The sequence below is a fragment of the Coniophora puteana genome (assembly GCF_000271625.1).
Source record: "Coniophora puteana RWD-64-598 SS2 unplaced genomic scaffold CONPUscaffold_12, whole genome shotgun sequence".
In the NCBI taxonomy this organism is placed as follows: Eukaryota; Fungi; Basidiomycota; class Agaricomycetes; order Boletales; family Coniophoraceae; genus Coniophora; species Coniophora puteana.
Window position 1 is genome coordinate 589263 of NW_006913064.1, and position 20332 is coordinate 609594.

Sequence of the window (20332 nt, forward strand, 5' to 3'; positions counted from 1 at the left end):
CAGAAAGTGTTGGTAATGGAGAAGGAAAAGTCCAAGCTTTGGGGTGGGATTGCCTCCAGCAGGGGGTTAGCAAGTAGGGTGTGGACAAACTGTAAAGAATTGATAGGGGAGTGCTGATACAGAGGGGGGACTTTGACCACTATGAAAAGGCCAGAGAGCTCTGCAATGCAGTTATCAATAGATATTACAGGGGCCATAGTAGCAGTAGAAAAGGTACTAAGATGGGAATTAAGAAAGAGAGAATGTTAAGAATGATAGACAAGGTAAGAATAAAGGGGGTTAGAGGATGATAAACAATATGTGTATGAGTCAGTTGGTGAACCTGCGTTTTCTATGACCATCCAAAGCTGCCTTTACACACTTCCGAGTGTGATCCCCTCAACCCAGCAAAGGTGTGTTATCTGCAAAGATGAGGGAAGAGTGAGACCTATGTCACAACTTTCTCACAGGCTTCTGTAAGCTTTGGTAACCATTAGAATGATGTTACACATTTAATAGCATCAAAGTAAAAGGCACTTGCATTAGAATGCTTTCTCATCGGCAGGTCTGGCATGTCAAACAGCCGAGTCTATCATTGCCATGCATCACTATGCCATGGGAATGGGCCAGGCCCATCGGACCATTGCCACATGGCAATGGGCATTTTGATGGACCACAATCACATGACAATAGTTGTGCGAGCGCGCAAGGCACACATCATTGCAATGAATGGCGATGATTGGGTTTACATCTGAAAAAGGCTAACCATCCAAAGAGTGGTTTTTGAACGGCTACAAATTTCACTAGTAGATTATTAGTATTGATTGTTACTTATCACTTACCTTTTACTTACTATACTACACTATACAATGCTCTTACATTACTAGTAACCGTGGTATATTATATTAATGGTGTTACCTGGATTCAAACAACAGCACTCTAGGTATTACAATCTATTAGTAGCAATTGGCATAGTTCCTGCTAGGCCACAAGACCTTGTAATACCAGGGACATGTAGCTCAATAAGTATACATGCTACAGAGATAGTAATGACTTTGTGCGGATAGTAACTTAGATTATCACGCTGATTTTTGCACAATAGTCGCACAAAATGGCAGAACAATCAACATAAGACATTGTGAAATGTATGCTATCAACGACAGTTCATATACAGGCATGATAAGGAAAATAGAAGTGTCACTAGTGGACTACTGATTACCCTGAGTGCATCTACCACTGCGCTTTGCCATCTCGGCAACCTCCAGCTGCTGTTCCTGACCTTCAGCCTCAGGTGTTCTTGCTGTTTGACGGGTTTTGCGGGCCAGTTTGGTGGCGAGAACATCGGGCTGAGGCACAGCAGGGGCTGCAGCCAGCGTGGGAGCACTCTTGCAGGGAGCCGCCAACGCAGAGCTCAAGGCAGGTTGCTGGGGCATGGACCTCAATGCGGATAAGGCAGTGCGAGAGGTAATGGCTGGCGTGTTCACGCCCAAGATCAACATCTGACAAAGAGCAGCAGCCACAGCAGATACAGAGCTGTCCTCAGCAGGAGTGACATCGGAGCATCTGGGATCAGATGAGGTGGCGCGGGTCTGGAGCTTGTTGCAAAGGGAGTTGGCGCATTCAATTGGTTTACGAGGCGCTGCACGAGGGGCCAAGGCACCCAACTTGGGAAAGAGAATCAAGTCCCAATAAGCTAGGAGCTTATTGGTGACAAAGGACGATCGCGAGTATAGCTGAGAAGTCTATAAGAGCGCGAACTCACCGGGCAGTTAGTGTTGAAGGTTGAGTTAGTAGCTTGGTAGCTGGTAGGCTGACGATGGTAGTCGTTCGGTGGAAAGAGAAGACTTAGATGATATTCATGGTAGCGACTGTATATATATGACAGGAGCGTGTGAAGTCACTACCGTATGCGTAAAGCTATATAGTCCGAGTCCCACGGTAATGTAGGACGGCTACGTAAGCTATGAACGTGGCTCTATGCGATGAACGCGGAGCCACACGAATGCGTGAGCGCTAGAAGTACCAATGAGATACCTAGCACCAGAATAGACGTATGAAGGCGGTGTTTACTTGTAGACCTCGTAGAGGAACATCGCCGTACAGGAGGCTTCTGGATGAACCAATAAAGCCGTAAAGGGTCGAATACTAGACGTAAATCTGACAATTGGTCCATTCAATGTTCCTGTTCAGAACTGAAAGGTACTTATCGACCCGAGCATCCCAGTCGATGTGCGTGACCCTACCTGGGGAGCCGAACTCGTTATCCGGGGTGAGGCAATGTAACACCTAGGATTAAAATTATTTAGTGAGCATATCAAACAGTAAGATCTATGCAGACGTACCAAAACCGCTATGGTGGCAATAAGGCCCGGAGTGGTGCCTTTGATGCCCCACCTCTGAGCTTTCAGCCTTGGTCTGCCTGTGCTGGTACAACCGGTTAACGTGGTTGGCCCAAATAGAGCTGCCTAGCTGCCTAACACATATATTCAGCATATAAATACATAGAAAAGGGAATAGAGCAAAGACTTACCTTGAGTAACAAATCCTGCCTAAAAAGCTCATCGAAGTCAGGGAAATCGGGGTCTTGGAATAAGATTCTTGGAAAGGTGGGGACAGCATCAGCCTCCAAATCCTTCTGCTGCTCGCTCTCCTCAGTGTCGGCGCTCTCATTGGGCACCTTGTCTTTGTTGTTGTTTTTGAAGGGATTGCCCAGGAGCCACTTGACCTTGGCATCCTTCGCAAGCTTCTCTGCAGATGAGAGACCAGCGCCACCAATGTCGAGTTCGTTGAGATGTGCGGGATCTGATTTTTGGTGCTACTGACGTATTGCCCAATCTCGGACCTAGCACCCTCAAGAAACTATGAACATGTGTGAGATTAAATAAGTCGGGACACGACAATTACAGTTGCTCACTTTCAACTGAAAGTTTGGAAAGCTGGAAACAGCTTTGCGAAGGTCCGGGGATAGAAACTTGACAAATTCAGTAACCAGACAGCGCCATAGTTTGGCAGGGCTCTGAAACCGCTGTGGGTGGCAAGGATCAAGGGGCTCCACATTGCGAAGGGGGAAGAGGTAGTCGGGAACGCTAAGGCGAAATAGGTAGATGAATATGCGACCAATGGTGACAACTTTGGACTCGATAGAATTCTTTTTCGGCTTCGACTTTGAGGCGGCAAGCTCGTCCTCCAGCTCCTGGATGCAGTGGTGGAGCTGCAAGACCGTCAAGGAGGACTTTGATGACGAGTCTTGCGCGTATTTGAGACCCTGAAATAATGAGTCAGTTGTAATTGAGCACTTCAAGTGATGTACCGAGCGTAACTCGGCAACGGGCGTGGGGGCAGCGTCCACATCCATGATGCGCTTCTGCATCATCTGTTCCTCCATTGTTGCGGGGTTATTCACTTCAGCGGCATCACCATTGCCGTTTGCCTGGTCGTTGTCTGTGTTCTCATCGTCGTCGGACTCAATATCTAGCATCACGGCTTGGAAATCCTCTTTGGCTTCAGCCATGATGGAGAGGAGCTGGTGATGAGTGAGCTGTTTGTGTAGCATGGATATAACTTGACGAGACCTCATCTGCAACTGTGGCCGCATGGAGGATGTGAGGATGCATGACACAAGCAGGCAGCCAGCATGAAGCCGCATGGACATTGCCATGATGCCTTGTGTGGAGGTTCTGCTGGACTTAATCACACCTGTATAGCACGCCGGAATAATTAGACACTGCGTGATGAGAAAAGAACTGAATACGAGGTACTTATGGTCTATGTTCATTGGTGGAAGGTGACACTTATAAAACACATGTCTAAAGTGTAAGTGGTTCAGAAGTCTCTAGAAGATCTGGAAGGTACTCACCTCGTTTATTCGAAGGCAGAGCACCGTGATGCCAGCATCAAAGGATGCTTGATGATTGCGGCTTCAAGGTGAGGTTGAGCTGTGGTGACGGCGTGTGATCGCATGTGAACTCGGTGTTCTATGCCCACCAAAGTTCACGAGAACGCGCTGGAGTAAAAATAAGAAAAAATGTGATGTGAGTGTCCATTTTTTGTATGGCCTGCAGTCTTGCATGTGGTGTAGCTACAAGGGACCCCGCCTGGAGCTTGATTGAGTACCTGGAAATAGGGCCAAGGGTAAGTGTTCAAGCCTCATTGAGGTTGCGAGGTGCTACTGAATGTTAATTTCAGCCTACTGAAGACGTACCAGGGGCTGTTTTACATCTATCTCCACAGGTTCGAAGGGAGGTAGAAGGGAATGAGGTGATGGAGTGCGGCACAATTGTGTTGTGGAGAGGGATGTGAATGGCACCATCCAAAAAAGGCGTTGGAGGAGAGCTCCACTTCGTTCCGGTTGCAGAGCGACTGTGAAGAAATACATTTCCCAGGAGAGTGAAAGGGTGGCCTGGGGAATGGTTGTATAGGAGCTGCTCGAGTACAAGTACTTGCCGGGCATCAGTTGCCTGAGGTACAAGGTGGCATCTAGGGAGACGAGGAAAACAAGCTGGCCACTGCAAATACGATGTCAGGTGCAAAGGTTGGAATATACCAGCGAAAGAAATATACTGACAGGTGATGAGTACACCGTAGGGCATTCCTGCGGGTACTAGAGATGGTCAAGGGTGGAGACTATGTTGTAATAAGTGAAGGGGGCTTCATGAAGCTGAGGTTGAGAGGCTTCTCAAGGAGTGGCATCCATTTGAGAGTGAGGCATAGGAAAAATTGTGTCGGTGTAGTGTGTGGTTATTTGCAAAGCAGACGAGGCGGGTGGCTGAATAATAATGATACTAGGGACGTGGAGAAACTGTACAATGTAGAGAACTGTCAACCTGATAGCTTGCAATAGTTGCCACCTGCATAGAACAGACAAGTTATATTAGGGCTAGTCAGAGAGAAGAAATTTATATATATCTCACCAGAAGCCCACTTTTTTGCAGCCCAATCCACTTTGTGTCCTTCATTCAAAAAAACATGTTCCCATCAACGTAGTCATAGACAAGGTACTTGTCGGGTCACTGGAAATCAGGGAACAGGAGGGCGCCTCGGATGATGGAGTCAATGGGGATTACGAAGGCATCGGAGCGGGGCTGGGCCTTGACTTGAAGGAAACCAAGGTCAGTGTCAATGCAACGAGTGCAACTGCCCTTATCTGCATCCACCACAGCAGTGTACCACTGTACAAGGACTGCATGGAAAGGCTTGCTGGCTGCTCCAAGCTCGGGGACAGTGAACTTGAAAGGGAAAATCAAATGAACAATACCATATACGTCTGGGTTGCCATCAAGGTGAGCAATCACACAGTTGTACCTTGGCTTGTCAAAGAAGCTGGGCATGCACCGGAGGAGATCTGTAGATAGCTTCCAATCTTCCTGAGATTCGCAGTTGACCTTCAGATAGCGGTGCTCCTGAACCTGTGGGTGAGAAATAGATTAGTATAGCAAATGTTTAGCTAATTGATCTTTGGAAACTCACCATGAAGTGGTCGCGGATCTTCATGGCATTGCCGCTGTACTTGCGATCCTGAAGGCAAATGTTTTTAATGTAACCTTTGAGAGCCTTGCGGAAATTGATGAATGCCCGATCCCGAGTGCAATGCGAGGTAACGACTTCTTTGACCGTTTGAGGTCGGGAGGGCAAGCCAATAGTAAAATGGCCCGCGAAGTCCGGACCAAGCCAGTCATCATGGTCATTGGAGATCTTGCTTTGAGCCTTGTTTCATTTGTCTTGAGCCTGGATTTGTTCCTGTACGAGAGAAACAGCCAGACGGTGGTCCTCCACCCTGAGTAGCTGTGATCATATTTTGTTCCTGAGGTTAGTGTCAAAAATGCCTCTTGCTAAACCTAACTCAGACAAACAACGCATTATTTATCGCATTCGTTTTTGACATGGCCAGGCTTTGGCCCTATCTATTACATAAGCAGGCACATGACCAAGCACGTGATGGGTCTGGACCATGACATCATATGACGCAAGGATCACACAATATGGTGTGCTTGTATTACTAAGTACTTGTATTCCTAATTAGGCAGGAGCCCTACCTTTAGTTACATGGTCTGTGCGCAGCTGTCCAGTAGTATATAAGACTGCAATCAATGACCCAGAACTCCAAGAGAGTTCTTTTGGGATTTCCCCTTAGCTCTATTCGCAAACCTAAGTCTCAAGTCCTCTTGTCGAGGCATCTACTTCTGCCCAAGCCCCATCTAGGGTTAGGGTTAGTCTTTCTCATTACCACCTCTTCCTGTTCGCGTGTGCAGTGACTCCCCTAGTTAAGGGTCGCTCATAGTTAGCGTGACATCTCGGTAAGATATAATGAGACTATGTACTTGTTTCTTGGTCTTCTTACCGTTACATCAAAGAAAATAAGATTCTTTGAATGGAGGGTGTACTCCTTCATTGACCCTTGTACTTGAGTGGCGACTGGTACCCTTCTTACAAAGGTCGTTGACGGCGTGTTTGAGGATGGTGTGGTTCTTTGGAAAATCCCAGATAGTTTTGATGTCTGATATCCTTGATTTTGCTGCTTTTGCTGCCTCGATATAGACCTATAGAGATATAAGAGGATCCCTCAATTGATGAATATACTAGTATGAAAGCCTACTAATGTCCGAGAGTTTTCCATAACGCTCAACTTCTTTATCCAGGGCATCTAGTGTCTCGTCCGTCTGAATGTCAAGACCGAAGTACAAGTTGATTTTGACACGACAGTTGAGTAGACAGAGAAATGCATAGAACCCGGGTGATTTGGACCGTTTGATGATGTTATGAGCTACGAATAGTTTTTGCTATAGAATCTTATCAGTATGTAAAAATGAGAAGCTGTCAATAACTTACTCGAGAGATATCTTGAAATTTGTTACTGTCACTGAAGGAGATGGTACTGACCCCTTTGAAGTAGGCAAGACCACACCAGCTCAGGAGTTGATCAAACCTGCGCGATTGAAGGATAAAAAAGGTTTGCAGCAAGATTAGGAAGTACTTACTGCTTGTCTAGCTTCCCCAGGTACTTGCGGCTCTTTTCGAAGCTGCCGAGAATCTTGAGGAGCTCAGGATAAATGTGCTTTCTGTATACACCATGGTGGAATGCGTGCAGGTGATCAACAGTCACTGCATCGGCGGGTTCAGAGCTGCGAAGCAGCCAAAAAGCACTCTATATAGACAGAAAGCTGAGCGTAGGACAGGAGTGTCTGAGAATGATTAATTAACACACCTCAACAGGCTGCCGGCTCTCCTTTTCAAGCGCAGCTTTTGCTGCTTTCTTCTTAGCCATTCTCCCAAGGTAAAGTCTCAGTATAGAGACTCAGCAACCTTAGCAGAGTGCCGAGGATAATCCTCTGACCACCTGCTTTGGCGCTCGGCTGGGACTAAGCAAACTGGGCACGGAAAATTAGACATCATCCCACAAATCAAGGCCATTACACATCTATGGTGATACAGGTATCAGAAATGGATAAGATGGTCAAGAGGAACTCGTCAAACGTACTGCTCTTTGTAGTCTGCTGACAGAATGAGTATCACCAGGAATAACCAGCAAGGGATGCCGTCACAACAATCTGAGAAGTAAAAACCGTTCTGGGAGGAGTGCTTTGCCCCAGCAAACATCTTTGCCACTGACTTGTGCCAGACAACACGCTTGAGCATTGTCCAGCCGAGGGTCTTATCTTTCTCTGCATCCTCTGGAAGCTTCACTGTAGCTACATTAATTGAGTGTGTGCACCTCAATAATGAACTTACAAAAGGTAGCCACCCAACAACACGTCTGCCTCCCACTCCTCATCCGTTTTTGAATGTCTGCTGGAAGATTTGCACATCGAGCAACTATCGGATATCCCTGTACATTCCCGGCACTGGACGAGCAGGTTTTATCAGCATAAAAAACATAGGCAAGCGGTACTGATGGTCCGTCTGCGTATTGGGGCAGCGACTCCTTCTCATAATTTGGGTTAAACTTCGCCATGGAAGAGTATAATGAACTAACCTGGATATCCCACCATTGATCTGCGGTCCAAGGCTCATTGATAAATCTCACATAGTGGCCGTCATCACCCAATTTTCCATTATGCTTGTACATGCATTGAGCATCCCATACGAAGTGCGGGGCGAGCTGTTCGTTATGGAGGAGATCGAGGCTCCATTCCTATAGATCTCGACGCTTGTGCCATAAAGTTCAATTTGATTTCGTCTTTTTTGTAGTCAAGATGAATCGGATATTCCTGGAACTAATACACAAGACATGTGGCTGGTATACATGATGACTGAATGGTATACAATATCAATTAACTCACAAGCATAAACTCCTTTGCCACCTTGTCGCAAGTCTCCCGCAGATCCTTGGCCGTTTTGAAGGTGATATCCTTCTTCTTCTCTGTTGTCTCCTTGATGAGGGCTAGAAGGCGGCTCACGAGCAAATCAGAGAAGTTGGCATCCACGGCAATTGAGGCGAACTTGCTATTGTCTTGCATGCGAAAGGGGAACCAGGGCTTAATGTCCTCTTTGACCTCGGGTATATGCGACTGGGAGCGGAACATCTCGTATGAATTGTAGCAAGTCGCCTTGGCCCGTCAACTCTTCGGGTGAAACTCGGTCTTGAATTCCATGGGATTGCCACGCAATCAAGTCAATGAGAAGTTCATTGATATAGGCAGTGGTAACACGCATCTCGAGTCCACCATTGACAACTCGGTATTTGAGCTCGATAGAGAGTCTGAACCTAGAAAGAATATAGTCAATGCACGAAACATGAATGAAAGGTGATAAGTATGTACAAGTTTGTAGCTTGTCTGCAGAGTGATCGGCCAGACCCTGATTATTGATAGACTGTGTGTCATCCTCCGAGGCCTAATCTTTGAGGGAATGAACACCAGCGTCGAGAGGATGCTGGCCATCGAGAACACGATTGTTGGGACCCAGGTCGCCGAGAGTGGGTTCGTTGGCAGCAGGATCACCAAGAGGGTGGTCATCAATTGGGGCATCGTCGAAGACTCAAAAGCCCGGAGCTTCCGTGGCAAGCTCCATATACTTCATATGGATGTCTGGTACTTCTGTATAACGGTGTCAGGCAGAATACTTCACAAATAAATAGCAAATGGCACACTGTTGTCGGAATTGAAAGTCATGGTGCGGGTGGGGATTGAGGTGGATGCTTCAGCGATGGCATGAACCTCACAGTCAATTCGCTTTCGTACTATAGAATTGAGAATATCAATAGGGCTGATCAAATAGACGAGGGCAAATGTAGTGTACCTTTGTGCTCTCTTTTCAAGAGACACTCTTCATATATCCTGTTGCCTTCCTGCTCCTCAAACTCCCGCATGCACAACTTGATGTGAGTCGCCATAGCGCCCTTCGCCTTTGCATCAAACATCTTCATACAGTGTGAGTTGGGGCACTTGACCCGGTTGGGCGTCGAGCGTGCAGCCACATGATCATCTCGCCTAGACCTGCAACTGGGGCCCATTATGGTAGACAATGTTGAGAACAGGACTGGGTACTGGTCAAAGAGTGTTTGAAGCCGGAGATGTCGATGGGTTTGAAGAAAAGCTGATGGGAAGATGGATGAAGATGGAAGGAAGATTCCGGATCAGTGGATGTCTGATATGGAAAAGCAGCTCTTGGGCGAGGGTCAGAGAAGATGCTTAGTTGATGATGAGAATCCAATAGAAATGAATGAACGTGAAACTGGTGGCATGCATACAACGTTGAATGCTCAAGCAAATCTACGTGTATCCAGTGCGCCCACAGCACACCATACTCACTCAGGGGTTGTGATAATAGCCATGCATTCAAATTCTTCCTAATGGGGAGAGTAACCGCATCCCTGGCATTGCAATACCCGCTGGCTTCATTTGGGTACCCTCAATGTCATTTTGATGAGATTCTCATCACCTCGGTGCCTTAGCTATGGCCTCGGCTTCATTAAGATGCAAGGAGAAGCAACACTTGGCTTAGTGATGCTGGCAGTCCAATTTTAAGAGCCGTGACCATCATGGTAACCCATGGGAATGACTATTCTAATCACATCACCAAAATAGCTCGAGCAATAATAAAGCGGATTCATTAGAATGCCCTTTAAGGAAGTTCCGACATACAGGCAATCACAAGACCAAAGCCCCACTTACCTTGAGGCAAATGTGATGTGCAGTAAGGCAGATGGCATGTTGGGATGAGAAAAAGGATGGCAGGCAGGGGATGTTGTCATCAAACAAGCCAGAAGAGCAAAGGAAAGCCAGTGAGAAGGTGTGTACAAGGTGCAAAGATGAGGTAGATTGGGGCACAGCCAGAAATGATAAGGAATGTGGCCATCATATGGCCAGATGTTTGGGTCTGAGTGTGTCATGTGGGGCAATGTCATGCTATGTCATGACCAGTGAACCAATATCTCATGGACTTTTGTCCTGTCTCTGAGACCCCTGACAAACTTATGTCCCACATCAACCACTCCCACAAACTAAAAAATGGGACACACCATATATGGTAGTCAAATTCCCATTCTTCAGCACAAACTTTTGGTCAAAGATGTACAGTAGTATTCAGTGTAGAGATGGGGATTAAAAGAGAGAGAATGTTAAGAATGAAAGATGACATCAGTAAAATTACACCTTGCTTGTCATATTGGGCTTGTTTGGGCTTTTTGTCTGGTCCGACAAGTCTACAAGACCACATAATCACATTTTACAATTGTTTAGATTATTAGTCACAGAATATCATAAAGTATGCAACAGGGGTTGGCATGTGTGAGAAAGCAAATATGGAAGTGAGTCAGGCCGTAATCAAAAGAATTTTCCGACAAAATTTGAACCCTTGACCTTGTAAAGCTTCAATTTTTACAGCACATCACCTTACCCGTTGCACCACTGTGCTGTTGTAGTGTTTGTTATTGCTAGTACATATAACCAGCTATTGAGGGACCGAGAGATTTTGTTCAAACACTTGACATGGGCAGGCTTTGGACGCTAACGAGGACAAGAGCAGCTTGCTCTTTGAGTCATTCTTCCCACCCCTGCCGGAGCCCCCTCCCACAACATACACAGACGCCCCACTAGGACAGTCACCCTACCCGGAACTCCCATTCCTCACATCACTGACAAGCAGATACACCGGGTAATACACCGCCTTCCCAACTACAAGGTGCCAGGCCCTAATGGAGTTGGCAACACCGTCTACACACACACCGCCAACATACTAGTCCCGTACCTAGGCCCCCTCTTCCACGTGACCTTCAGCCTGGAAGCACCACACCACCATCATCCTCCATAAACCAGGCCAACCAGACTACTCCACGCCCAAGGCCTACCAACCAATAGCCCTCCTTGACACCCTTGCCAAGATTCTATCATTGTGCGTAACCAAAAACCTCACCTTCCTGGCAGAAACCCACAACCTGCTACCACCGACCCACTTTCATCAGGATTTTGACACATGTATTAACCGCACTTTCCTGACTTTACCAGAGTGAACCTACTTTCCCAAAATTTGAAACCATAATTCTGCTACATTTGAGGATCCAAATCGGTTTGAAAGACTCGTAGCTTACTCTTCGTGATGAGATTTGCAGCTTCAATGTCACTGATGTGGTTTTCTAGCCAAATATTCTCTAGTAAAGAGCCGAGAATACCAAAAAAGTAGGTTCATCTCGGCAAAGTCAGGATAATGCCGGTAAAGCGGCTTGTCATTTTCCTGATGTTGGCGGCCAGCCCAGACGCATGACCACAGACTCGGTCCACCTCCTGGCAAAATTTGCACATGACACATGGAACGGTGATGACAAACTGTTTGTCTCCCAGAACTCTGGAGACTGCTCAGGGTTCTCTTGTAAAGTTCAACAAGCATTTGACGGTATGTTCAAACACCTGCCTTTGAACCTGATTTCACAGCTAAGTCCACTTATGTGCAGGACTATATAGAAGTGGCAAAGTCAAGCGAGATTGAGGGCATCAAAGTTGACTGAGGCTTTCCAAAAGCACACTACTTCAGACACTCACTCCAAGACATTCGAAACAAGGGTGCTAGCCAAAACTTCAACACATGGCCAAATGAGAAGGTACACATGCCTATGCAGGATTTGCTACCTCAGACAAACAACAAGGAAGCACCTCTGCAGGCAAGTCTTTCAACTCTAGCAACTTAATTGCGCTTTTCCCAACTCATACTTACTCATTTGATTAGATCCTGTGTATTGATCAGCGATGGCTGGGACTTGCACTTATGCAAGACCAGCTCAATGAGCACAACAAGAGGATGAAGGTGTTTGCTGAGAACAACAGCAATGGCTTCAAGAAAGAATGACGATGAATCAAACAACTATACTAATTTTATGTCTCTCCCAGACAAGTTCCATATTGGGTTCCCTCAGCCTTCTCGAACAATTGACGAGATACAGTCCCTGCCTCACAATGTTGGTGATGCCGCCCTCAAAGTGTTCTCAAAAGCCCTTGAAAGGCTCATCAACCGCGAGCTCCCCCTGTACTATACAACCTACAGTCCATCCATGTATATTTGAGTCTGCACGACCACATTCGAGGTATGCTATTATCTTCATTTTTTGCATTGTATGAGTGGGCCGTCCAACTTACTCACCTCAACAGATCACGAAATATTGTTACATCAAGGTTAACTACGTGTCTGAAGAGACCTGGCAAACATGCACTGATCAGCTATGGTGCAATCCCTTGTTCAACAGGGAGCGCTGTTATGACTGCGTCATGGTCCAGTGGACCAATTCTCATGTCTTCTTTGCTCGGCTTATCCTCATTTTCACCATCCAAATCAAAGGCATATGTGAACTGGTCCCAGCTACACTCGTGCAGCCATACACTGCAGGCCTGTCTGGGTGCGAGCGGACAGCTGACAAGGACCTTGGCCTCGCTTGGGTCAAGGCATTACCACACAAATGACCCAAGGTTGTGCTGCTGACCTCAATCATATGTGGCGCCTTGTTGGCTCCAGACTTTGACAATCCCAAGGAATACTTTATTAATGATTATATAGATGGCAATATGTTCCTCCGGATGAAGGACTGGGAGCAGTGAGTTGCCTCTATCAAATTCTAACACAGATTATCTAAATGACACTTTTATTTCACTCTCCACACTAGACCTCCGGCGGATCTCTCCGGGTGATAGTGGGCCCTTGCTTGCTTGCTTGCTTGCTTGGCAGCAATGCAATGGCGGAACCATTCAAGCTCAAAAGCAACAACATTGTGGTGCATTGACCTTTTTCCCTCACTGCATATACCTGCTGCTCACCTCCTTGTTCACCGCCTGCCTGCCTCTTTATTGCATGTGTCAACTTTGCATGGCCCACAACATCATTACTGCACCCATAGGAATTGGTATCAACATTATAGGGAAGGACAACGAGACAGTGCTGCACCACAAGGCCCGCATTGTCTGCGTCCTCACAGAAGAGGATGTCTAGATTGCAGCATGGTTTGAGCAAATGCACACCTCTTCCTCAAACTCCAACACTTCACCTTCTGCCACTTCTCCTTCTCACATGATGCTGCAGCAAAACAACTTCTCTTTCCAGCAGCAAGGCCAGCTGCAGCATTGGCCAACACTCCAGAACCCCGCTCTCGGTGGCATGGGTGGCATGGTGAACATGCGGCCACCCAACAAGGGTGGTCTCACCTTCAACCACATTCTCAGTTGACTACAGGGTGAGCTCCAGAAAAGCCATGATACTGGCACAGAACTGCACTCCCTTTCAAACACCATAAACAATGTTTGCGATACCCTCGGTGGTCAGCTTGTAAGTCAATTTCATTTCAGCCTTGTGTACGAAGCAGCTGGCTGATCAGTATGTTTTCACGCATACAGCCCCCAAATCTCCCAACCAAAAAGCAAGACACACCATATTTGGTAATCATATTTTCACGCCACCCCACAAACTTTTGGTCAAAAAAGACAGTACATTAGGAGTACTTCTGTAGCTCCTGTACTTGTATTTAGCTTCTGATTCTCTATTAAATAGCTTCTGTTTCCCTCAGCCTTGGATTGGGTCTTCTGACTCATCCAGTGGTCTATCTGGCCATCTCATGTCTTATTATACTGTTGTGGACACAACAGGGGCGACACTCTAAACTCCTAAATAGCTCCGAAACTTCGGAGGAGGTCGGAGGTGGGCGGAATGGAGCGGAGCGTAGGGGCGTAGAAGTGTAGGCGTACAAGTGGCTGAAACCACAAGGCTAGGTGATGGAGGATCTCAACGAGTGCCGGCGGTGAGCACGAAAGCACTAGTCCCAATGACCAAGTCAATAAAGCATGCTATCTACTACAAAGTGAATGCGCACCTAGTCCCAATGACCAAGAGGTCGAGATGGGGGACTAGGATGTGAAACACTCAGTATATAAACAACTCCAGCAATCTTCGGATCCTGATCATGCTACTGATAACCATCTGCTGTCACGGAGGTAGTACAGCGCTGCTGTCAAGCGTCCGCATGGTCTGCACAAAGTCCGAATGTTGTCGGGAGTAATGCTCGAAGGGAAACATAAGAGGTCCGAGGTAACTCCATGTCGAAGATTGAACGCGAGTATAACTGAGAAGCCTATAAAAGCGCAGACTCACCGGGCGTTAGTTGAAGGTTGAGTTAGTAGCTGGTTAGGCTGGTAGGTGGACGATGATAGTCGTTTGGGGTAGAAAGACACTGTAGATTATATTCGTGGTAGTGACTGTATATATATGACAGGAGCGTGTGAAGTCACTACCGTATTTGTGATGCTGTATAGTCCAAGTCCCACGGTAATGCAGGATGGCTACGTAAGCTATGTACGTGGCTCAGTGCAATGGACACAGAGCCACACGAATGCATGAATGCGTAAGGCGCTAATACTACCTACTTGGGTACCTAGCGCCTGTGTAGACGTATGAAGGCGATGTTTACTTGTAGACCTCGTAGAGGAACATCGCCATACAGGAGGCTTCTGGATGAACCAATAAAGCCGTAAAGGGTCGAATACTAGACGTAATTCTGACACTCCAGACGTGGAGCAAACTCCGAAATCTTTGGAGGGTCCGGAGATGACCGGAGGTGCGCGGACCTGGCTCTAAGTGTGGAAAGGAGAGAGAGGAGGAAAGAGAAAAGAAAGAAAAGAATAGGGGCCTTGGTTGTCTTCACGACATATACTATCTCAGTGTTGGCCAATTATGTAAACATAATGACAGGGTCACAAACTCAACAAAGATTACAACTAACTGTGACGGGATTACATATGTAGATAAAACCTTACAAACAGTAATATAAAATGACACATCATGATGTGAGCAAGATTGAACACCAATTTCAACATGATCTCCCTGACGGCCTCCTTATTGCATATAGGCCAACATGAGTCAAACCTCAGGTACAAACCACTAATTCTATATGATGATGCTTTATGTGCATGAATCTCATGTCAATATACTATCACAGTGTGTGGGGTCTATAGTTTACCTATAGCTGCTATCCATGCACAATACCAAGTCAAGCTTGCACCTCCATCCAAAGCTTGCATATTAAACCCATTCCTTGTGAAGAACTTCCAGCTTGCCTGAGGATCTGACAATGCCAGGTTTGCATACAACACACCCTGCCATCCGCCAGGTGCCTGCTCGGCCCGTCCATTTGAAAAGAAGGCCTCCCACTCCTCTTTTACAAAGGCAGGCGAACGGATAAGGGGGGTATATGGCAGAAGCGGGAGCATGTGAATGCCATGAATGAATGACGGATCAGCCCCAAAATACGTTGTGTGATCTATCTTGTTCTCAAACAGCTGATTGACATCACCCGGATAAACACCCTCATTTCCTCAAAAAACTCGAACTTTGCACTCACAATACCGCCAACCATATTCCCGACAAAGCGCTGCGGCTGCACATCTTTTCCTTTGGTCGAGCCACCATAAAGAAAGTACGTCTTAAACACGTTAGCTTGGATAGCAAGCATAAGCGTGCCCTGGACCTCGAGCATAGAGTCACCAATAGTAGACCCCCACATCTTGATGGCATAACTCGCGAGCGCATCCTCGGACGTGCTCTCCTGGTCCTTGCCATCCGCACTCGGAAACAGACCTTTGGCCCAGCTATGGCCGTGATACCAGTCAAACGACCTCGACTTAGGAAAATGCTGATCAAGCTGGCCAACTAGCGAACCGGCATAGTCACGCAGGAGCATGTCGACCCAAGCCCTATTCGTGCCCTGAGACAGCCAGGCAGGGTCCAAGTGCCCGATGACAGCAGCGGTATAGACGAAATAGGAATAATGAAAATGATGGTCATTGTAGTACCCGTTGCCAAAGTCCACGAGCGGGTCGTGCGAGTAGTACACGGCCGACGAGACCACTCCACCCCACACGGCATCGTACACGAGCGGCACCGGCTGGCGGTTCTCGACGAAAACTGCGAAGCACTGCTTGAGCTCCTGGAGGCCCATGTTCGCGAGGCTCGCGTCCTTGCCGAGGACGTGGACGGCGTACGTGAGCGCGGCGAACTTGGCAAGGCCCTTGCCACTGAAGTACATGCTGCCCAGGACCGTCTGCGCGTGCATCTTCTGGGCGAGCTCGCGCGCAGCAGCACCGCGGATGAAGGCGGCGGCCTGCTCGGAGACGTCCATGATGCTCCCCTGCGACGGCGTCCACGGGGCAAACGACAAGTCAATCGGGAGACTGGACTCGCCGAGTGTCCACGCATCACCACGAACTGCAGTCGCAACGCCCTTGGTGGTCGTCTGCAGCTGTATAGACGTCATAGAGATGTCACCCGCCTTGAACAAGGTGTCGACATGATGCGGGAGGGCGAACATAAGGAGCGAGCGCTTCCTCGTGAGCGGACCCTGTTTCAGCCAGGTGAGCGTATAGACGCCATCCCTAGCTGGATCGAAGCCAGCCTCTGCCGACTGCGCATACACGCCAACGCACGCGTTGTACAGCGCCTCAGCCTGCGTGTCGCCGACAGGAACCTTGCAAACCTGAACAAATCCATCAAAGTGCGAAGGGCCGACCAGCACGTTGCGGATATTGAGCGAGAACGTGTCTGCTCGGTACCCTCCCTGCGTGCCCGTCGGAACGATGTAGATGAGCCACGTCGTCTTGTCTGCAAGAACCGCACGATACTTGTACACTTGCCCACTGACGACCTCGCCCGCATACAGCGCGCTCTCGAACCCGACACCGCTTGATATCTGGGGCGTCGCATCGCGGTAGAGGGCAGTGACGAAGCCCATGCCCTGGACGAGCGGAAACGTGATGGTCGGGGTAACGGTGGACTTGTTCGGGAGGAGGTTGACGTTGACAGACATGTCCCCGAGAGAATCGGTGGTGAGCTGGGTCTCAGGGGTAAGCTCGCGGGCAGAGAGGACGATGGAGTGGACGCGGATGGGGTTGTAGAACCACTTGGCGGGGTCGCCGGGGCCCCATACGAGCTGGCTCTCCTCCGTGTGGCATACTGCGAGGCCAAAGCCCGCTTCTGGGCCAGCGCCTTTGGCCCAGACGAGCGAGTATGGGTGGGTGAAGGAGGGATCTGTCTGGGCTCCGAGAAAGAAGTTGGCGTAGAATTTGTTGGTGGGGATGGGGAAGGTGGTGTTGGTGATGCCCAGACGGCGTACGGGGTGGTCATATCTGTGGGGGATCTGTGGGGGAGGAGGGACAGCGATAATCTGGGATGGCCCGCCAGATGCACGGCGCCTTCGGAGGAAGTTGGACATGGTGCTGGGCAGTTGTGGTGTGCTGGTCGAGTCGATCGATCTAGACGAGACCGATGAGCGCCGTCGGATGTTCATGATGTCGATGTCGATGTCGATGTCGACGACGATGGAGGCCTGCTACAGCGAAAGAATAAGAAAGTTGGAAGTGGGGAAAGGTGGACGCGTGAGCTCATCGATATTGTATCCGAGATTGAAGCTGAAGATTCGTTTACTCCGCTTATGAGCACGTTGCTGATCGTTGCCAAGTTCCAGACTCTTTCCTTCTCTCCTTCCCTTCTTCCACATCCACTAACAACCCAGTCCTTTCCTCAATTTCTAGGACATATTGAGTTCGCTCGATGCGCTCACCTTCATCACAACTTTTGTAGACCAACATATCTCGGACTCGATACTCTGTAACCACCTCGTTAATTCCCGTCGCATATCCCACCAAGCCATGTCTCCAGCAGCCCTCAACGCGTCCAACGACAGTCCTTCACCCACAAAGCTCAAGACCAAGTCGCCAAAACCGCGTCAGCTTCAGCTGCTCGACTCCAATTACTCTCCCAACCCTTCCACGTATTCGCAGGTCGAAAAGTCTCAGCGCAGGCACAGCTCCATCGCGTACAAGACGTCGTCTCCTGTCCCCCAAGAGTCAGACGTCTCTCCGTCTGTCAACGCGTCTCCTTCTTTACGCGCCGAGCGTCGCCAGAGCTCCATCACCTACATATCTTCTCGCGACGTCAACGGAGTCGTATCTCCCTCACCTCCGTCCTCCTTCAACACCAGAAGACCCCAGAGTTACAGCCATGCACCCAGAGACTCTCGCCGGCAGTCATCGATATCCTACATCGCGCCTGGCGAAAATTCTCCCGAATCACCTCTCGGTCGACCAGGATACAAAAGGGGAATGTCGGAGAGCGGAAATGGTGTCTTTGAGTTGGAGCGCGCCAGCGGTCAGGGAGAGAGCACCAGCAAAAGGCAGAGCCTCAGCTCTGTCGCATCGGGTGCATCAAGAGGTCCTTTGACCCTCACAGAGCAGTACGTGCCGTGTTATTATTCTCAAGCATTGACTCTGAATAATAATTACAGGCATGCAGACCTATTGCGCTCAATTGCTCAACACGAGTCGCGTCGTATGGAGCTGAAAGGCCAACTAGAAACCTGCGAGGCGGATTTGGGTAAACGTGAGTATTAACTTGACATCTTTGTCGGCGCATATATCTAACCCTCGCAATTTCTTCAGTAAAACGACAATGGGAGCGTATCGTTCAACGTGGAATCAGCCCGAATTCAACTTTCCACAATCCATCGCCCGCAGATACATCAGGCGCAGTTCTGGGAGGCATCCGCGAAGGTGTTCAAGAAGTTGGCCGTATGCTTGCCATGGGTTTGGCCGACCTTTCGTCCCCGGCGATGCCCATCACGCCACGGCATGCGACACGGGAATCCGATTCCTCTGCGTCGTCAGCCGAAACCGCGTTCTCCACTTTTGGGTTCAACGACGGCCGTGGTAGCAGCGAATGGGGCGAGGAACTCTCTCCAAAAGACGGTCAATTCAAACCTAGCCCCCAAATCCCCGTCGAGAATCTGCCAGCAAAGGTTACTCGGCGGCGCTCGGTGAAAGGCAGTGGAGATCTGACGTCCCGGAGCGGCCAGCACGCCGCTTCCTCTTCGACGTCGAGCGCGATTGATCCTTCGATCCGCGTTCCTGCTTCTCCTGTATTGTCATCCGCCGTACCAGAGCCTGATGAAACACACCCGTCGGCGAAACCGGAAGGGTTGCACATCGACACCGCCTCTCCGAAGTCGAAACGCAACAGCCTCGCCATGTCGGGGCTCCCGCCCCCGAGCCCGATGCCGGGCCTGAACTCGCTAACGGTCGTCGGGAGCAGCACTCCCATGTCCTCGTGGGCCGGGAGCATCGGGAAGCGATGGGGCGAGCTGACGAACGGAGGGTAAGCACTTTCCTTGTCGCGACTGGCCCGTTGCGCGCAATGCGAGCTGACGCCGTAGCCTCCTGCATCAGGTCGTCGAAGCACGGGCAGAAACGTGGCTCGTCCCTGTTCTCGGATGTGCTCTTCTCGGATGTCTCGCAGAGCCTCGCCAATGCGTTTGGACCTGCATCGCCTTCTCCTGCCACCCAGTTGGCCATCCCCGGAGCTCGTACTGGAACATCTAGCAGCAGCCGCAGTCATGGTCATAGTCACAGCAAGACGATGCCCTCACCTGCGCCGAGCAGCCGGTCGTTCCTGGACGACGACGATGACGAAGGGCAGGCGCTCAACGTTGGAAGCGTTCTCATACCTGACTCGGCGCCGAGCGTAAAGAGCAGATCGTCGGGACCCAAGACTGTCACGCCGAATGCGGAGACCGACTTTGACGACGACTGGAACTGGTAGATCCAGTCTGTTATTAACTGTTAATAATTTTTATTGACTGTGCAAAGCCGCTCGAAGGTGATGGCATATAGAAGATGTGGTAAACTATGTAACGATCTCACGACAAAGTACGATATAAGCTCGGTAGGGCTTTGGTTTCTCTTATTATGCTCAGTTAACGGTGTCTGTGCTTTGGATTGGCATACAGTATATCCCATTGTATAGTCTTGATTTGGATCACAATGAAAAGGCGACATAATAGTGTTGTTTTTGGATTATCGGGGGAATGACGCGCTGTTGTCGGGCAAGGCCGTGAGAAGGA

The 20332-nt window shown here is 48.9% G+C and overlaps 6 protein-coding genes across 6 annotated transcripts; 3 read left to right on the forward strand and 3 right to left on the reverse strand.

Annotated features, from left to right (window-relative positions):
* Nucleotides 1-1187: 1187 nt before the first annotated feature.
* CONPUDRAFT_75942 (uncharacterized protein) lies at nucleotides 1188-3637 on the reverse strand (the record flags this gene model as incomplete). Its single annotated transcript, XM_007774240.1, has 6 exons — nucleotides 1188-1618; nucleotides 2223-2265; nucleotides 2322-2444; nucleotides 2510-2794; nucleotides 2894-3244; nucleotides 3290-3637. The coding sequence occupies 6 exons, from the start codon at nucleotides 3635-3637 to the stop codon at nucleotides 1188-1190; spliced, it is 1581 nt and encodes a 526-aa protein (XP_007772430.1).
* A 1348-nt stretch (nucleotides 3638-4985) lies between these two features.
* CONPUDRAFT_75943 (uncharacterized protein) lies at nucleotides 4986-9334 on the reverse strand (the record flags this gene model as incomplete). Its single annotated transcript, XM_007774241.1, has 12 exons — nucleotides 4986-5384; nucleotides 5446-5682; nucleotides 6317-6515; nucleotides 6954-7120; nucleotides 7181-7256; nucleotides 7454-7664; nucleotides 7705-8107; nucleotides 8256-8356; nucleotides 8469-8680; nucleotides 8990-9011; nucleotides 9065-9154; nucleotides 9214-9334. The coding sequence occupies 12 exons, from the start codon at nucleotides 9332-9334 to the stop codon at nucleotides 4986-4988; spliced, it is 2238 nt and encodes a 745-aa protein (XP_007772431.1).
* A 1872-nt stretch (nucleotides 9335-11206) lies between these two features.
* CONPUDRAFT_62821 (uncharacterized protein) lies at nucleotides 11207-11425 on the forward strand (the record flags this gene model as incomplete). The annotated part of the gene is made up of 1 exon (XM_007774209.1): nucleotides 11207-11425. A coding segment is annotated over one exon (219 nt), but the record flags the coding sequence as incomplete, so codon positions are not given.
* Nucleotides 11426-12235: 810 nt separating this feature from the next.
* CONPUDRAFT_75944 (uncharacterized protein) lies at nucleotides 12236-13620 on the forward strand (the record flags this gene model as incomplete). The annotated part of the gene is made up of 6 exons (XM_007774242.1): nucleotides 12236-12459; nucleotides 12650-12799; nucleotides 12958-12994; nucleotides 13064-13090; nucleotides 13126-13356; nucleotides 13477-13620. 6 exons carry the CDS (start codon nucleotides 12236-12238, stop codon nucleotides 13618-13620), a joined length of 813 nt encoding a protein of 270 aa, XP_007772432.1.
* A 1567-nt stretch (nucleotides 13621-15187) lies between these two features.
* Nucleotides 15188-17650, reverse strand: CONPUDRAFT_146214 (glycoside hydrolase family 81 protein; the record flags this gene model as incomplete). Its single annotated transcript, XM_007774390.1, has 2 exons — nucleotides 15188-15722; nucleotides 15785-17650. 2 exons carry the CDS (start codon nucleotides 17648-17650, stop codon nucleotides 15393-15395), a joined length of 2196 nt encoding a protein of 731 aa, XP_007772580.1. The 3' UTR covers nucleotides 15188-15392.
* Nucleotides 17651-18045: 395 nt separating this feature from the next.
* Nucleotides 18046-20260, forward strand: CONPUDRAFT_168152 (uncharacterized protein). The gene is made up of 4 exons (XM_007774391.1): nucleotides 18046-18670; nucleotides 18722-18816; nucleotides 18876-19587; nucleotides 19659-20260. Exons 1-4 carry the CDS (start codon nucleotides 18087-18089, stop codon nucleotides 20029-20031), a joined length of 1764 nt encoding a protein of 587 aa, XP_007772581.1. The 5' UTR covers nucleotides 18046-18086; the 3' UTR covers nucleotides 20032-20260.
* Nucleotides 20261-20332: the final 72 nt, after the last annotated feature.